Source organism: Ursus maritimus, unplaced genomic scaffold (assembly GCF_017311325.1).
Source record: "Ursus maritimus isolate PB19 unplaced genomic scaffold, ASM1731132v1 scaffold_5, whole genome shotgun sequence".
Lineage (NCBI taxonomy): Eukaryota > Metazoa > Chordata > Mammalia > Carnivora > Ursidae > Ursus > Ursus maritimus.
In genome coordinates this window covers 68,166,439-68,185,937 of record NW_024426663.1, presented here as the reverse complement: position 1 = coordinate 68,185,937, position 19,499 = coordinate 68,166,439, and the positions used below count along the sequence as shown (strand labels likewise).

Sequence of the window (19,499 nt, the reverse complement as noted above, 5' to 3'; positions counted from 1 at the left end):
CTCGGTGAGTGACTGCCTACTTCTCCGCCCTGCCTCTCAGAGTTGGGGGTCTCAGCCCCTTTATCAGTGTCCTGTTGCAGTAGAACTGATCACCGCACACTCAGCAGCGTAAAATGAGACGACTGTATCTGCTCAGAGTTCCTGTGGGTCAGGAGTCTGGGCGCAGGTTTACTGGGTTCTCTGCTTAAGGTCTCACCACGCTGTCACCTGGGTGTCGCCAAGTCTGTGGTCCCATCTAGGGCTCAGGGTCCTCTTGCAGGCTCATTTTGGGGAGACTCCATTTCTTGCTGTCATGGGACTGAGGTCCCTTTTTGCTTGCTGACCGTTGGCTAGGGGTAGCTCTCAGCTCTTCAAGGCCACCCCCAGGTCCGAGCCATGTGGCTGTAACATGGCAAAGCCAGCAGTCTGCTGGGACTGGGTCTCATAAAAGGTAACCTGATCAAGGGAGTGACTGTCCCCCACCACGTTCAACGAGGCCATCTGAACCCAGGGGAAGGGATTCTGCAGTACCTGCACCAAGAGACAGGGATCTTGGAGCTGTCTTAGGATTCTGCCATCACAGCAATTTTTTTTCCGTCTGTACCAGTGGAGAAACTCCCACCGTCATCTAGTTCCAAGGCTCTAGATTCCATGTAGGTATCTGATGCCCAGATCTACAGGCCCATATCTGCCTGCCTGTGCTTTATCTCCATTTGAGTGCCTAGGGGGCCTCTGTCACTTTAAATCATCAAAACCAAACAGTGGATTCCTTTATGCCAGGATTATTTTTGGTTGGATGTAATAGAAACTTGACTAGGTTTCTTAAACAAGTGAGAGATGATTCTCATACTGCAACAAAACTGAAAGCAGGCAGTCCAAGTTGATGTAGCAATTCCACAGTATCCTGTTCCAAGCTCCTTTTTGTCTTTCTGCTTCCCCGTCTTTACCTTTGCACCTGCCTTGCACCCTTCTAGTTACAATGTAGCTGCTGTCCCTCCAGCCCTTGCAGCTTTTCTGTCAGGAAGAAGGACCTTTTCTTTTTTCTTTTCCTTCTCTTTTCTTCGTTACTTTCTCTCTGAGGAAAACAGGAGCCCTACCCAGTAGACTTCAACTACATTTCACTAACATTCTGTCACATGGCCATCCTAATTACAAGGGAACTTGAGAAATCAAGATTTTTTTGCTCACCACGTTGACACCCTGAATGGCATTGGGGTTTTGTTTTTGGTTTGGGGTTTTTTTTGCAAGAAGAAGGAAGGAAGGAATATTGGGTAGGCAACTAGCTTTATCACCTGTAAGCCCTACTCATGTGAGATTAGACTTTGCTGCAAGTAACTCTAGAGCCAGAATAATGGTGGCATTCACAGATGTACATTTATTAGTTATTTATTTGTCTGTTTGTGTAGCAGGGAGAGGGGCAGAGGGAGAGGGAGAAGCAGACTCCCCGCGGAGCAGGGAGCCCGGTGTGGGACTTGATCCCAGGTCCCTGAGATCATGGCCTGAGCCAAAGGCAGACACTCAACCCACTGAGCCACCCAGGCGCCCCACAGATATGCCTTTATTTCTCTCCTGTAAATGTGTAGGGCTGATGTGGCTGTTTCATGATCAGGGGCCCAGGCTCTTATGGCTTTAGCATTCTCCATGGGAGTCTTTGACCTCATGGGTGAAGGCGTCTGTCTAGCCATTACATGGCCAGGTCAGCTAGCAGGATGGAGGAAAGGAAAGAAGGAAATAGTCCTTCCCTGTAAGAACACTTCTGTTTACCTGCCTTCCACAAGAATTCAGTCCTATGGCCACACACAGCTTCCAGGGCGCTTGGGAAGTGTGTTCTTTATTCTGCAAGAATTCAGTCCTATGGCCACACACAGCTTCCAGGGCACTTGGGAAACGTGTTCTTTATTCTGCGCTCATGCTCCTATTCATGTACGCCAGCTGAAAATCCCTGCTGTTCTGTGGAAGGGAGGGGCGGTGGATCTGGGGAGATAGCTGGTGTTGCCTGCCACTTTCCCCGAACCTGGCTTTCTACCATCTTTCCGTAACCAGCAGACCGGTCACTCAAATATGGCTGCCCGGCGAAGCCGCAGACCTGACACCGCTAGGGACTCAGAGTCATTCTGAGCATCTCTCCTTTCTGCATACTCCCGCAGCCTCTACTTGTCCCCGCTTCCACTGCCAGGACCATAGTCCAAAGCACCCTGGTCTCTTGCCTGGATTTCTTCTGCAGAAGGTTCCGACCGGTCTCCTCATGTTGACTCCTGCCCTATTATAGTGCATCTCGCTTATGGAATCTGGCAGGACCTCTTTCAAGTAAACTTCTATCAGGTCGTTCCCTTGCTGAAGACATTCACTAAGCTTCCCATTTAAAATGAACACAATTTCCTACGTGGCCTCCAAGGCCCTGCAGCGTGCGATGCTGCCACCTCTCTGAACCCGTCTCCTTGCTGCGTTTTGAACACCAGGCTTGGCCCCTCCTCCCCATTGCTCCTTCGCCAGCTCCTTACCTGGCTCCCTCCTTGCGTGATTCCCATCGCTCCTCAGACATTCCCACCTCACACAGGCCCCCAACTCCCAGCCCTTTCTGTTACTATCTCTCCGCCCCCCTCCGTTTTATTACCTCGTGTATTGTTTCTTGTCTTTCCCCGGTATGTGAGCCCCACGTGCCCCAGGGGTGTCTCTAGCACTGAATGAACATGTAGGAGAGCCTCAGTGTCTTCTGCTCCAGGACCTTCTTCAGGGGCTCTTGCTTCCCCTGGAACTTATCTTTTCTAGTAGACGAAAGATAATCTACTTGAACAAAACCTAAAATGTGTTCATCTTCCCCATGCTTCCTACTGCATGGAATCAGCCTTCTCCCAGAAACTCCGCTCCCCAAATCCACTGTCCCTGGGTTCCCTTCCTCACACTGATGGGGCCGGGCTATAAGTCCTGATCCTCGTCTTTCTCTTCTTTGCTTTAAGCTGTTTTCTGGAGTTACAGCCTCAACTTCCTTCGTGTAAAAGAAGCTTAGGAGGTAAACCTTTTGAGGTCTGGAATGTCAGAAAATGCTTCTGTTCTCCCACACATGGTTGACGGTATGGCTGGTGATAGAAATCCCTGCTCACATCAGATCTTTGCAGCACTGATGTCCTCCCGTCCGCCACTGCCGACAAGAAGTCAGCTGCCCCTGCCATTCCCCTTCCTGTGCTTGTCACCACATGTTTTCCCTGTGTCTTCTCTCTGTCCTTGTTTTCCGGAGAGCTCCCAGATAAATGTCGGTGGCTGTGGGGCTTTTGAAGTATATTACGCTGGTGCTCAGTGAGTTCTTAATCTGAAGATCTATATGAGGTCGCATAATTCTTCTATCATTTCTTTGAGAATTTCTTTTCTCCTTTATGGAATGCTTATTTGTTTTAGATTAAACTTCCTGGATTAATCCTGGTGGTGTTTTTCTTTTCACCTAACTTTGCTCTCAGTCTCTTTGCTGTACAGTTTGAGAGACATCCATGATTTTATATTCTACCTCTTTTTTTAATTTTTGACTTCCGTGTTGTGTTTTTTAATTTCTCAAAAAATCTCATTCTTTTTTTTTTTTTTTTTTTCCATAGCAACCTCTTCTTGTTTTATAGAAGCAACGTCTTCTCAAATCAGCCTGCAGGTACTAAGTAGATGTCAGGGATCTGTTCTGTTACTTGTTTTCCTTTGGGGTTCGTTGTTCAACTTGGTTTTCTTGTCCTTTCTTTTTCATAGTGCTGTCTTTGCCATGACAGCTAGCCTCCATTGCCCATGCAACTAGATGAATCATTCCTGCTATTTTTCAGCGGTACCTCTGCCTTGGGTACACGAGTCTGGTCCCTCTGTAGGGCGTGTCGGCTGGAGGGCTTCATCGCAGGGAGTGAGAGGAGAGAGCCAGCTGTTAGAGTGGGGACTCCGCGACAGCGTGAGTAGAATGGCAGACACCATCATTCCAGCCAGATGCTTCATTCATTTTCTTGAGGGATGCTGACCCTTTTTTATGTGGGTGTGAGTGCTAGGGAGGCAACCAGGTAACTAGTCGCCCTGCTAATGGGGGTAGGGGCAGAGCATTTATTGGCACGAGCCATGGCATTGTGTCATTCCCCTTCTTGGCTCCCCCTTCCTCTTACGCCAGTCCTGAGCACAAAGCTCTCAAGTCTGCTGAGAAGATGGGGGTCCCTGCTCTTTGCGATCCCTTTCTTGAGGTGGCCTGGCTGGGGGCTTCCTCTGCTCTGTTTTCCTCATTGGCATACTCCTGCTTTCTGTCTTGTAGAAAGTTCTTAATCTCTCACTTGGTAATTACTTCTTCTCTGCCCCTTTGGTTTCATTCTTCTGTGTCCCATTACCTTTGACTTTTTGCCTGTTTTTTCTTTCTGGACATTTATCCGGATTAACTTCAGGTACATAAAACAGAGAGTCCAAATACCAGTGACCCTTAAAGAAAAAAAAGGATTATTTTTTTCCTCTCAGAATGCAAGTCAGCAAGTGAACAGTCCAGGGCTGAGACAGCTCCTGAAGGCTCAGGCACGTGGCTGCTGCTTCCTTTCTGCTCAGTCATCTGAAACAACTGTCTTCCATCCTCAGAGTTGCCCCGTGGTGGCAGATGGCCGCTGCAGCTCCAGCCATCATGATCATATTCTAGGCAGGAAGAAGGTGGCAGGGGACAGACCTGGGTGGGGTGTGGGGGACGGTAGAACAAAACGTGCAAGCCAGCTGATTCTGTTCCTTTTTTTTTTTTTTAATTGTATTTATTCTTTAAAGTAATCTCTACAGCCAACATGGGGCTCGAACTCACAACCCCATGATCCAGAGTTGCATGTGCTACTGACTAAGCCAGCCAGGTGCCCCGAGTCTGTTCCATTTTAAAAGAATTTTTATGAAAAGTCCTCAGTGACTTCTGATTACCGCTCTCTTCCACTCTCTGCAGTGGAGGGGGGGGTTTGGGAAATTTAGCTTTTTGGCTGAATTTAACTGAATACATGATTATTCCTAATAATACAGGAGCTCTATTGGTGAGCAGAGCAAGGAGAGTGGATTTGTGGTTTGCAGTGAGCACTTTCACATTAGTATTTTAATGACGGAGGGAGGCTGCAAATCCAGGCTCTGCCTGGTGGCTTGAACTGGAAGTGCTGACCTGGGAGATGTCCAAAGACCCCTTCTTTTTCCGTTAATGGTAAATATATTCTTATGTGCAGAAAGATGTTTTTATTACAGGTTTAGCTGCAAGGCTTTAACTGTGTGCGTTTTCTTAGTGATTATTATGCTCCTTATGTGCATGTATAGTAAAGGAGAAGTCTGTGATGAGAAAAACTTGTATGTCTGAGTTTTTGAAACTTTGAAAAACAATTTTGATTTTCTGAGGTGCTGTCTAGGCATTTTACAGTATGAAAACCCTGCTCACACCCAGAGTCTGAACAGTCAGGTGAGGACTTGAATTCAGGATTTCTGCCATGAGTTCTCACTTTGCTTTCCCTGGCATCTTTTAAAATAACCTTTTGGAGGTAAGCCTTAGACAAGTTAGTGACCTCCATCCCCACCACCTGTAAGTGATAGGTGCTTGCTACCCTCCTCTCTTATCTCCTGCTGGCTCGTGACCTGCTACCGATCCCCTGTTTCTGGGATCTGTAATAAATCTGCTGACTCTATCTACATCCTTTCCATGGCTATAATGAAACTGCGTCTTCATTCAAAACAAGCCATGGGGTTCATTTCCCCAATGTGGGAGCTCAGATGCTCAGGGCTTGTGCCCCTCACTCAACAGGTCATAATCTGTCTATTCTTAACCAGCTCTGACTTCCCCTACACAGTTTCGGTCGGTTTTCTTTTCTTTTTTTTTTTTTTTTAAGATTTTATTTATTTATTCGACAGAGGTAGAGACAGCCAGCGAGAGAGGGAACACAAGCAGGGGGAGTGGGAGAGGAAGAAGCAGGCTCATAGCAGAGGAGCCTGATGTGGGGCTTGATCCCATAACGCCGGGATCACGCCCTGAGCCGAAGGCAGACGCCTAACCGCTGTGCCACCCAGGCGCCCCTCGGTCGGTTTTCTAAGTTTTTAATTAGAACATTAAACTTCATGCTGCTTTAGTCAGTGTATCAGTTTCATATTGCTGCTGTAACATATTAGCACAAACTTAGTGGCTTAAAACAAGACATTTATTTTGTTTATCCTTCTTGAGGTCGGAAGTCTGAAACGAGCTTCACTGGACTGAAATCAAGGAGGGGAGCATCCATTCCCTTTCCTTTCCAGCTTCTAGAGATCACTGGGCTCTCGACCCTTCCTCTGTGGTAGAAGCTACCATGTACCATCTTCCACACTCTCTCTGAATCTGACCCTCCTGCTTCCTTTTTCTAAGGAATCTTATTACACTGAGCCCACCTGGGTACTCTAGGAGAATCACTCCATTTTAAGACGCCTAATTTAATGACCTCCGCAAAGCGGCTTGCCATGTAAAGTAACATTCCCAGGTTAGGATGTAGATGTCATAGACAGGATGTGCCTCCCACAGGCAGCTCTAACTCAAGTTCCAATAGAATTTTTCTCTTTTATGCGGTTCCTTCCAACTCCTGCCCAGAAAGGCTTGGCCGAGAACCGTGATTTTTCTTACACAGAATTTGGACCTAATTCTTAGGAGCATTGGAAGCATCAGTCTTTCTCTTTTAAAAAGCTGAAGTTCAGGGGCGCCTGGGTGGCACAGCGGTTAAGCGTCTGCCTTCAGCTCAGGGCGTGATCCCGGCGTTCTGGGATCGAGCCCTACATCAGGCTCCTCCGCTGGGAGCCTGCTTCTTCCTCTCCCACTCCCCCTGCTTGTGTTCCCTCTCTCGCTGGCTGTCTCTCTGTCACATAGATAAATAAATAAAATCTTTAAAAAAAAAAAAAAAAGCTGAAGTTCATTCTGTTGCAGACCTTTTGAGAAACTTTCCAGCTGGTGTGGTCTAGTTCATGTGGCATTTCCAACGAGTTGGTTATAAACATTGCATCTTATTTTGAGTTTTTATGTGAAGTAATATGTAGAAAAGCTTTTCATCAGAAAAGTACTTCTTCTGAGCAAAATTTCTTTCTAGTAATTGATTTTGGAAATTATAAACTACCTTACCTCCATTATGATGCATTTACTGAACTTTTTTTTTTTTTTTTTTTGCATTTACTGAACTTGTAACTTTTCAGAGAAAAATAATTCTGGTCTGAAATACTAGATGATATGCAACCATAACAACTACCAAAAACACAAACCTCTTATCCTGAAACCTGAACATGTAGGACAGCTAAGTAAAGGATTTTTTTTTTTTAAGATTTTATTTATTTATTTGAGAGAGAGAGTGCACGCATGTGCGCACGCACGCGAATGGAGGAGGGGCAAAGGGAGGGGGAGAGAATCTCCAGCAGACTCTGTTCTGAGCATGGAGCCTGATGCGGGGCTTGATCCCAGGACCCTGAGATCATGACCTGAGCTGAAACCAAGAGTAAGACGCTCAACTGACTGAGACACCCAGGCGCCCCTAAGTAAAGAATTTTTTAAAAAAAATTTCAATACAATTATATTTTCTTCTGTCTTTTTATTGGAGATAATGGTGGTTCATTTTCTTTTATTGGCTTTCCCCCTCAAAGAATGTCTTTATAATTGAGACTTTTTCTGTATTTTTTCTGTTTCTGTCTTTGTAGCTGAAGAAATGTATAAAAACTCCAGAAATCCCTTCTAAACACGTTAGGAACTGGGTCCCAAAAGTCTTGGAACAACGACGACAAGGATTGGAAACATATTTACAGGTAAGATGTGTTTAGATCCTCAGTTAATATAATGTCGTTTAAATAAACTTGTATCTTGGTATTTTATTCTCACAACTTACAGGTGAGATGAAAAGTACATCAAGCAGTCAAACATTCTAGATTAAAAGAAAGTGTAAAATTATAAGTATATTGTTAGTTGGTCCTTTTAGCTTTAATTAGGTTCTATTTGTCATTATGTGGATTGAGGACGTGAACATTTTGTGGGAAGGTAGAAACTGATGGGAAGCGGGTCTGTCCATTTTTTAATTCAGCTCTCCACATTACTTTGTTTTTGTTTCTTGTGTGCTCTCCAAGATTTGTTGCTGTCTTCTAGCATCTGCCCAGTTGTTAGATTGTGGTTGTTGAAGGCGTAGAGAAACCGAATTGTCGTTGGGCCTGGCTAGTCCCTCTGTGGAATCATGTTGAGGATGGGAGTATAAAAATTGCCTGTGATGAAGTGCCAACTTCTTTGAAAATTAGAATGTGTGTTTCTAAAAGAATGCGTTCGGATGCTCTTTTCTGCCACTGAGAGGAGCAAGCAGAACTACGGAAGCAGGATAAGACAACACTTGTCCCAAGTAAAAAGGAAAGCATGGAATGATGTCAGCTTCTCTGTTTTTTTTTTTTTTTTTTTTTTAAGATTTTATGTATTTATTTGACAGAGAGAGAGTGAGCAAGCACAAGGGGAGCACAAGCAGGGGAAGTGGCAGGGAAAGGGAGAAGCAGGCTCCCCGCTGAGCAAGGAGCCCAATGCGGGACTTGATCCCAGGACCCCGAGATCATGACCTGAGCCGAAGGCAGACGCTTAACCGACTGAGCAACCCGGGTGTCCCTGGCAGCTTCTCTGTTTTAAAATAGAAAGGGCTAGAGGCCTCCGATGAATAGTCCACGTAGTTGATCCGAAGAGCAGCACACAGGGCAGGTGCTGGGACGGCTCAGACCGGGTGCTCAGCCAGGACACTGGGCACTTGAGAGGCAGGTGCATGGGAATGACCCAGGTGAGTGTGGCCGAGAGGACGAGGAAGAGAAGAGCTGGACCTCACCCAAGGGTTACAGGTTAGCCATGGTGATCTCTCCCTCTGAGACATGTGGCACCGCAGAAACAGCAGCTTGTACTGTGCTTTCCATTAATAATACCCCGTGACCCGTAAAGCTTTAGTGCTAGGATAGATGCTGTGTAGGCAGGTAGCCAGCGGCTCTGGGAAGCCAGCATACGGTGTGTGTGACAGACTTTTTCTGGGCGGTTGTGCCTGATTCGCCGTTGTTTGGAAGTTGCGGAGAAGCTATCCCCGCAGGCTTGTACTTGGTGATAAATTCAGATGCCAAGAGTCCCTTGGTGGCCTTGTCTAGTTTTCCTGTCTTGACAGCGTTCAACAAGGAAAGCCGACGTGCTGAAGGCCTTGCGAGCATCTGAGGAGGGCTCTCTCGGCTGTTTTTGTTCTTCTGCTTTGGGGCATTGTGGACAGACCCTTCCCTGCCTCTCTGGAAGCAGGAGATGAAAGGAAACGGGGACCACAAATGACAGGAACGTATGTGGCTGCGTTCCTCGAGGCCGTGTATATGGAGCTGTGGACTTCCAGAGCTCCTGGCAACAGTGTCGGGCAAAACCAAACCGAAAAACAAGACTTTAGACATTGTATGCGAAGGGTAAGAATTCATGTTCTCTGTAATTAAATGGAATAGGTAAACAATGCATTCTCATAGGCCACATTTTCCACAGATATTGTATATCTTCGGGCTTTCCTTGTAAAGAATGCTCTCCTCTTTTTCCTCCCGTTGTATTTGACACATGACTTCCATTACAACTTACTGTAAACAGTTTAAGTTGTTTGTACTTTGGATATAAATATGCAGATAAAATCATCTGGCACAGAGAGGAGTTTACAGTGACTCTCAAATTGAGCTTAGAATTTTCTATTCTCAGAAATAGGGCTTGAAAGATGTGGTTAGGGACCGAGAGGGCTTGCTTCCTGTCGTGCATTTAATATTCATTTTCTTGTCGCTTAGGTCCCCAAGGAGGTCCAGGGAGCTCTCTCTTCTCCCTTCTCTCCCTGATTCTGTTTGCAGGCAGTGGGAGCTAGATGGAAGTTGCAGAGATGAGCAGGAATGCTTTATTAGTCCCAAGTGAAATGAAAACCCTGGGTCACATGTCATTTTTGGATAACTTTTGGTGTTCAAGTCTTTGTAGGAGTAAGACATTCTCGGTATGCACTGGACGGGATTGCCCTGTTCTGGCCCATAAACCTGACAAGGTTTTCACACCCCACAGCCATAGCATCTAAAGCTCTGGGTGACATTAGAATGTTTTCCAGTCCAGCCTGCCTCCTGCCCTTCAGTTATACTCATTATTATCCATCTGGCCTCAGTTTCCCCCTTGTAGAACAAGGAGATGAGCACTTGAGAGGGCCAAAGAAAACAACTCTTCCTCTTGTCCAAAGATCAGCTAGTACCTTCAGGACCGTGGGTGAGTGCGACAGCATTCCCTAAGGTGGCCCACACTGCTCTTTTATTTCAGCGATGGAGAAACTGAGGTCTCGTGTGGTTACAAAACCTGCCTTACTCCCTGGAGTTTATTAGTTAAAGACATGGACTGAAATTCTAGTTTCTTAACTCCCTGGGGGCTCTTTTCATTCCGCATTGTAGATTTTCTAATTTCTCAGCCTTGACATAGTCTTACTTAAGGATATATTAATAATCGTAAAAGACAAGGCCTTGTAATCATAAACGGTCACAATTTTATTAACTATCTATGCTCCAGTTTCCTTGATAGATTGGCGATTTTTAATTTTTAATTTTTGGTTTTTTTTTTAATTTTGATCGGTTATTTTTTAAGTCTGTAACTTGAATATGTAGAATCCTGTGAAACCTGTCAGCATGCATCTGTTTTCCGTGTTAAGTCATCTGCAGAGAAATCCAAATCTTAAGAGTACATTAGTTGGGGTGTCCCAAACTGATTTGACCCTCAGACATGGTTTATAGAATACATCCTGCTTTTTTTTTTTTTTTTTAAGATTTTATTTATTTATTTGACGGAGAGAGAGAGCACAAGCAGGGGGAGCAGCAGGCAAAGGGAGAGACAGAAGCAGGCTCTCCTCTGAGCAGGGAGCCCAATGCGGGGCTCGATCCCAGGACCCTGGGATCATGACCTGAGCCGAAGGCAGATGCTTAACCAACTGAGCCACCCAGGTGCCCCAGAACATACCCTGCTTTGAGATGACTTCCCGTTTTTCTTGAGACCCCTCTGAAATAAAAGTACAAAAACTTCACAAGTAATGAACCTCCACAGTTATACTTAACTGTAGGTAGGCAAAGGGAAACGGGGATCATCAGAGGAAGAAAAATTTTTAACAACTTTTGGGAAGATAGAATGTTCTGGAAGTGCATGAATGGATACAGCAGAGAGCAGAAGGGAGCAGCTCTGAGAGCGTGCAGTAGAGGTGGGAGGCAAACTGGCCACCGCTTTGCTGGAGAATTTCTGGGCTTAGAGTCAGCGGGTGAAACCGAAAAGCAGTGGGCCCATTCAGAGTGCACACATGGGACAGATGTCCCAGCCACTTGTTCTCTGTGGAACATAGGCAGCCTGATGTTTATGACTGGGCCAAAAATATTTTTAAAGGCTTTTCTCTTCAATACAAAACAGTACGCCAAGATATTAAATAGAATGAGGAGAGCTAAGGCTTCTCATGTAGATATTAGGGCCCCAAGTTCACAACCCTCGCCCCACCAACTGAGCCCAGAGGAGAGCTGACCAGATTGCATGCTCCGCCCACACTGTCTTTCCATGTGGAAGGAGGTCTGACAGAGCTGCAGAGGAAACCCACGGAAGCCCCCCACACTGCTTTCTTCAGTGAGATCTAATAACCAAGGATCGCCAGGCCTTTGAAGAACAGAAAGACCAGGATGAACTGAAACACTGACTTGTCAGGATAGAGATAATTCAGAACACAAAATATGTCCTAAAGATTGGTTTAATAAATCTAGAGAGCTACCCAAAAGCATTACATCCAAAAGATGACACTAGGAAACTGTAGGACGAGTGGTCGGGACACACGAGAGTTCGGATTTGTTGTGTCCTCCAACTGGAAATATTCAGTGGCAGCTCTCCAGCTGGGAAACCATCCCATAAAGTAAGATACAAAAACTGTCCAACAAAAGACAAGATGCATTGAGGCTCTATCCAGATCTAAGATCCTGGAGTCCTAGAAAGAAAGAAGAGGGGGGAATACAGAAGTAGGGGAGGGAATAATCAAAGGGAAAGCAGTTGACCATTACCCCAAGCTGGAGGCTGTGAGCCTTTAGACAGACAAGGTGCTCCAAGGGCAGAGCATGAAGAATGATGGAAACCCGCCAAGGTTTAGACACACCAGCAAAATTTCAATGTGTCGGAGATGGAGATCGTACTCTTCCAGAAAAGAAAAACAAATGGTGGGCAAGGTTGAGGTTCCCTTGTGGCTCCATTTCCTTATCTGAGCCTGGCTTAATGGGCAGGTCCCTCTCTGTTTTTCAGGAGCAACAGGAAATTGCAGCTGGCTTGTTTTTAGACAGCCACGTTCCATGGGAAGTTCGCATACAGCCCTTGTTACATCTGTTGCGATAATGTGAGATTTGTTTCTGAGAAAGGGACCCACATCACATGTCACTTATTGGAGGACAGCAGAGGTTTATGTTTTCCTCTTATTTATAAGGAGGGAACAACAGTGAAATATACAGGGAGGGACGCCTGGGTGGCTCAGTCGGTTAAGCGTCTGCCTTAGGCTCAGGTCACGATCCCCGGGGTCCTGGGATAGAGCTCCATGTTGGGGCTCTGCAATCAGTGGGGAGTCTGCTTCTCCCTCACCCTCTCCCCGCCCCCCTGCTCATGCTCACACACTCTCTCTCTTTCTCAAACAAATAAATAAATAAAATCTTTAAAATATATATATACAGGAAGTGTCAGGAGCTAGAATGAAGTGGCTCTTAGAAATCATGAATAAGGATATTCTAAGCTAAACAAAAATGCCTTAAAATTCATTTGAGGAAGACATTTGCGCAGCTGGTGTGGGGTTTATTATACAGTACGTGCAGGATGCTGTCTTCAGAAGACCCGCTTACCTGATTAGCCCACCCCTCATGTGTTTTCAAAATTGTGTAAGACAGTGTACTGTTGCGTTGGGCCGGTAGTCTTCAGCGGACCACAGTATTGTATCTTTAACTCTGCCAATAGTACATGAGGCATTTATTAAAATTGACCCCGTGTGCTTGAAAATGTGTACCCGCTAATTCTTGAGTGCAGTGAGCTGTATATACTGGGATGAAGTTTGTTAAGCGCGCTCATCAGTCGGACTTGGCTTTCTGATGTCTAGGAAGAAAGGTGTGTTAAAATGTCCCACTTACATTCTGGGACTGCTCCAGTGACTGAGCTTAGGTCGATCATCCCCGCTTTCTCTTGTCTCTCTCCTTCTGGGGTTTCGCTTTTCTTGCCTGCTTTTGGATTGGTGGCAGATTTCCCCCCCTCTTTTCCTCTTTGCATTTTCTCTCCTCTGTTCGTTTATATCTGTTCTTGTCGGAGTTCCCTGTTTTCTTTCGTCTCCTCCTGAACACGATAAGGACCTTACGCTGTTTCCAGTCTGATCACTGTAGATAGAGGGTTCTAGGTTCACAGCCTTTTTTCAGCACTTGGAAAATATTCTGCTGCTTCCTTCTGACTTCTATGCCTTCTAAAAAAAAAAAAAAATCCACTGTCATATTATTGTTTTCCCTCTCTATGCAAGATGCTATTTTAAGATGTCTGTTTGCAAGATTTTGTCTTTGTCATTATTTTCAGAAGTTTGATTATGATGTGTTTCGGTGTGTATTACTTTGGGTTTTTGTTGTTTGAAGTTCTCTCCTTTCACTTCTCCTTCCAGGACTGTGATAATAGGAATATATGTTTTTTGGCTCTGGTCCCACAGAGACCTGGGTCTTCTCCATGGTTTTGTTTCAGACTTTTTTCTCTCCATTGGTCAGATAAGGTCATTGCTGTTTTTCTGTCTTTCCATTCGCTGACTTTTTCCTCCACTCCTTCCATCCTGCTATTGAACCTGTCCACTGAACTTTTTATTGTGGTGACTACATTTTTCAGTTCTAAAATTCCCACTGATTCTTCTTTATAGTTTTTATTTCTTTGCTGACCTTTTATATTTTTCTTTTTTAAGATTTTATTAATTTATTTGACAGAGAGCACAATCAGGGGGAGGGGCAGAGGCAGAGGGAGAAGCAGGCTCCCCTGTGAGCAGGGAGCCTGAGGCGGGACTCGATCTCAGGACCCTGGGATCATGACCTGAGCCGAAGGCAGACGCTCAACCGACTGAGCCACCCAGACGTCCCCCTTTGTATTTCTTTGTTGAGTTTTCGTATTGTTTCTTTTGTTTCAGACGTGTTTGTCATGACTCACTGAAACATTGTTATGGCTGCTTTACAGTCACTATCAGATAATTCTAACATCTTTGTCTTCTTGGTGTTGGCATCTATTGATTGTCTTTTTTATTCAGTTTGAGATCTTCCTGGTTTTGATATAATGAATGGTTTCAGTTGATTCCTGGATATTTTTGTATTATGTTACTAGATCTTATTTAAACCTCCTGTCTTGGGGCACCTGGGTGGCTCAGTTGGTTGAGCCTCTGCCTTCGGCTCAGGTCATGATCCCAGGGTCCTGGGATCAAGTCCCGCGTCAGGCTCCCTGCCCTTCTGGGAGTCTGCTTCTCCCTCTTCCTCTGCCTGCTCCCCCTGCTTGTGCTGTCTCTCTCTCTCTCTCTCTCTGACCAATAAATAAATAAAATCTTTAAAAACTTTGTTTATAAACCTCCTGTCTTAGCTGGGCTTCTCTGACACTGCTCGGTCCAGGGAAGGTGGGGTATGGGGGATTCTACCTCCTTTCTACCAGGTGAAGGTGGAGCACCAGATTCCTCACTTGGCCTTTGTTGACCTCTGGGCTGGGAGGGGTGTTCTTCATGACTGCTAAGAGGATGGGAGTTCCAGCTCCCCACGTAGTGTCCACTGGCCCTTGGACAGGGCACATTACCGACTTGGGGGGGACGAGAGTCTTGGCTTCTTGGCTCCCTGCTTGGCCATCTCTGATACCAGCCTGCATTGAGTGCCTCATTGCAGCCTCATGAGGGTGGGAATCTAGGCTTCCCACTGGGCTTTGGCGGGCTGGAGTGGAAGTGTTTAACTGACAGAGCCACCCACCCCAGCGCCCCCTGGCTTGAGTGGAAGTGGACTGACAATCTTTTCTGTGGTGTTGGGGTTGAGTAGAGTGGTCAGTGTCTAAAAGTTTTCTGTCTTTCTAGACTGTCTCTTTTCCGGTCTTTTTGCTAAAGAAAACAGGCTTTTATTGGGTCTGATTCGTCTGCCTCTCTTGGTATTTCCTGGCTTCTGGCTTTTTCTGCTCCAAGTCGAGGTACATGAGGCAAAACAAAAACCCAGGAAAGAGAAAAACTCACCATTGTGTCATTCCTTAGGTGCCGGCGGATTTCATTTCTTCCCTCAACCTTAGATACAATGTCCACTATGACGTCCGAGTTGTACTTGGCAGGAGGAAGAGGGAAAAGTATCTCTCTTCCATCTTAATAGAACTGGAAGTCTATCCTTTGACTTTTAAGTTTTAATATTACACTTTTTTTGTTTGAGAAATTGTTTGCTTTTTTCCCCTAATCTGCCTAGATGTTTGTGTGGGGGTCTCTTTAAGCACATTAACTCTCCATTTTTCCTGAGAAAAATGGTCATCACCATTTGCTATTTAAAACCAGTGGGCCATTTTTAGTGTTTTTGTAATTTTAAGATTTTTTTTATGAATAATTTACGAAAATTCAAATAAAGAGAAAAGTGAAAGACATCTTGATTAGAATTTTGATTGGAATTTCAACAGAGCAAACTCCAAGTCAAAGCCTTAGTCTTTTTTTCCCTAGTTTTTAAATGGGCAGCAGCATCCTTTGAACAGTGTACTTTACTGATCAACGGGTCATGAACTGTTATGCATGAACCTGAAACATAAATCATCTTATAAGCACTATAAAATCTTCCAGATTTATATATCTCTAATTCATCTATATAGGTTATATACATAAGTTATATATATAAATTACATAAATTTTATATACAAATTATATATATGAATATGTATGTATATATATACATATATGTGTATATATATGTATATGTGTGTGTGTGTGTGTATGTGTGTGTGTGTATATAAAAAATAGGTTCTGGCTTATCATTTCTTCTGGTTCTTTTTCTTAGACATGCATTGTTGAAATCCAAATCTTTGGAAACCTTGATGGTTAGTAGATTTGTTGAAGAAACATTGACTTAAATCTTTCCTGCATTATTGCAAAATATTTTCCTTTTTCAATTTACAGTCACAACTAGAATGACTAAATCATTGATTTTTTTTTAAAAAAAAATTTCTTCACTGGTGTTTCCTTTGAGACACCTTTGTATGTGCTTTTGTCAAAAAAAAGCATCTGTTAAATAAATCTTAGTACACAAACATCATAAAAAGAAAAAAAAATAGTGTTCCACATTCTTTTAGCAAAATGAAATGGTCCAAGTTCTTGATGCAAAATAACGTATGGTAAAGTTCTTCCTATTGAATGAACAGCTCCAAGAGAATACTGTATTTCCTTTTTCATCACTGATCCCTCAGTGTGAGGAAATTCATCTGTGATGGCATCGAAAGTCTCGTGATCTGTGATTTTACCTGTGCAGCCAGTTGTGCTATATATTATGGAAACTGCTAGTCACATGCGGCTAATGAACATTTGAACACTTGAAATGTGACTAGTCTGAATCAAATGTTCTACAACATACAGATTTCAAAAACTTAGTACAAAAAAGAATGTAAAATATCTCAGTAATTTTTTTTTTGAAGTGGTATTTGAAGTAATATTTTGTATTTATCGGGTTAAACAAAATATATTTACTTGTTTCTTTTTACTTTTTTCATGTGGCTACCAGAAAATTTAAATGTTAAATATGCATTTAAGATTATTATAAAGGGTATATGTGGCGTACATTGTACTTCTTGTGGACTGTGGTCCTGTAGAGTGTTCCTGTCTGTTCCTGTGCTCATTGTCTGAGTCTTCTTTTTTTTTTTTTTTTAAGATTTTATTTATTTATTTATTCGACAGAGATAGAGACAGCCAGCGAGAGAGGGAACACAAGCAGGGGGAGTGGGAGAGGAAGAAGCAGGCTCCTAGTGGAGGAGCCTGATGTGGGACTCGATCCCATAACGCCAGGATCACGCCCTGAGCCGAAGGCAGACGCTTTAACCGCTGTGCCACCCAGGCGCCCCTATCTGAGTCTTCTAATAATCGGAAAACACTTCCCTCTGTCGATTTTTTTTTTTTTACTATTTTGAGTAGAAAATGAAAATTTCTGAATATTTAACTGCGTTCGTTGATAATTTTACAAGTAACTTCAAAGATGATGTCTCCAGGACACCTGGGTGGCTCAGGCAGTTAAGTGTCTGCCTTCAGCTCAGGTCATGATCCCAGGGTCCTGGGATTGAGTCCCACATCGGGCTCCCTGCTCAGCAGGAGCCTGCTTCTCCTCTCCCCTTGTCCTCCCCCCCGCTCATGCTCTCTCTCTGTCAAATAAATAAAAAATCTTTAAAAAAAAAAAAAAAAAAGATGATGTCTCCAGACATTGAAAGATGATGAGTATTTTGGGCAACAAAGTAAGAAAGCTAAAGCATATTATAATGATTGCTATTAATTTCATTATCCTTCCAAACAATCCCATCATTCCTCCATTTTCTTATCGTTTTTATATTATTTTTGTATTTTCTTAGCATAGTTGGGCATAATCGATGAGTAACGATGAAATGATACATAGGATCATGAAGTAGCAAAGTATTGCCAAGTATTGGAAAAATAAGATCACTAAGATTCTATAACACATTTTAGAAAAGAATCCAGTGGATGCACGTGGTAATCCTAAAACTGGAGAAATTTCATTGTCTTCTTTAAAGATACACAACTCTCTGTGTTTTTGAAAGACATGTGAGAAAGAATAAAAGTCATAAAATACCAATTCTTATAAATAGAAATGCATAGGGGCACCTGGGGGCCTCAGTCGGTTAAGCGTCTGACTCTTGATCTCAGCTCTGGTCTTGATCTCAGGGTTGTGGGTTCAAGGCCTGCGCTGGGCTCTATACTGGGCGTGGATCCTGCTTAAAACAAATATACAAGGAAAAAACAAACAGAAACCTGGCTTTTAAATGTGATGTGTCATTTTTCTCTGATTCTTTTAGGGTCTTCTTTTCATCTTTGATGTTCTTCTGTTTTTCATCTTTGGTGTTCTTACAGTTCTGCTGTGAACTTTATTACTATAGTTACTATAGTTATTCTCTATCTAAGTGTAGGTTTTTTCGTATGTATTTTTGAGTATTTTGTGTGTGTGTGTGTGTGTGCACGTGCATGCTCTCTGAATCTGAATGCAGACACCTTTCAACATTTCTGGAAAATGCTCAGGTATCGTATCTTTGAATGTTGCTCCTTTCCCTTTTCTGTTCTGTTTTTTGAATTCTCGGTCTCATAATTGTAATAACTGATATCTTCATAGGTCTAAGTTGTTTCTGCTGGTTCTTGCTCATGGTGCTTTGTTTCCTCTTAGGTGTGGATGTATGTGTTTTTGTTTGTTTTTACTTTTAGCTGGGTAATCCATTTCCTTGTACCTCTATCCTTAGAGATTTTAAGCCTAGGATTGAATTAAATTTGCACAAGAGAGAATTTTTGCTTGATTTTGCTAATCACCTAGGAACAGTATCAACTAGGACTTCTTAGCTTGAAAGTTTTTTGGACTACACAAAGGTATTAGTTTAGGTTACAGACCTGTGAAGGGGTTTATGTTTTCCCCTGCCTCTGCCTATCCTTCAGCAGCCTTACTTGGACCTTGCCCTTAGGTTCCCCCATGCCCACCTACCTTGGGCAGACTTTAGGCTTTATCTTCACTTCTTCTGTCCATGCAGCCCCCAAAGTGGATGCTCAAAGTCACAGGGTTCACGACTCACCCGTGGGACAGAACCAGCTTTGGTGCTTGCTTAACTATCAGGATTTCTATTTATATTCAATTTATATTCAATTTAAGGATGCTCCTGATTCCTTACTTTCTTATCACCTCAGTGATGCATTTTTAAACATTTCTTCTATATATATATCTGTGTGTATATATATACACACACATATATTTTATATTTATATATGAAAAATAATATATTTGTATTTACTTTATAAATATAACATATACAAAATATATTTAAATATACATTATATGTATATATATATAGTGTGTGTGTGTGTGTGTGTGTATAACATTTTTAGGGTCCTGAGTATTCCTTTCCAAGAAAATATGGCCTAGTGGAGTGTTCAAGTGCTAAATCTCTCTTCGTGGCTAGCCAGATATTATTACCAGGATTTACACTGCAGACTTCTCTGTGCAGTGACAGACATAATTTCCTATACCACATTCTTCAAACAAGGAGAGGTTTGGAAAACAAGTTTAATTATTTTACTGACTATAAGATTCTATTTGACAGTGTTTGCTTCCCAAATCAAAATGGATTTCGTATCCTGCTCATTCAGGGGTGGCGTGGTGATTCTGCAGGAGTCTCTGGGAGGGTCTACCTGTGGCAAGCACGTGACGGGTCGTACTAGAAGTGCACTTCACCTCAGGTCGTACTGGGGCGTATGTCTTTATGAAATGCCACCTGCCGTCACTCCTTCACCTGTGCTGTAAAATAGACCTTC

General features: G+C 43.5%; 1 protein-coding gene across 1 annotated transcript in view; it reads left to right on the top strand.

Moving 5' to 3' along the window:
- SNX24 (sorting nexin 24) overlaps positions 1-19,499 on the top strand; it is a 154,606-nt gene that overhangs the window by 87,949 nt on the left and 47,158 nt on the right. Inside the window, exon 3 of the mRNA XM_040622541.1 lies at positions 7,630-7,734. Within this exon, the coding sequence (XP_040478475.1) occupies positions 7,630-7,734 (105 nt within the window). The remainder of the gene's footprint in view (positions 1-7,629; positions 7,735-19,499) is intronic.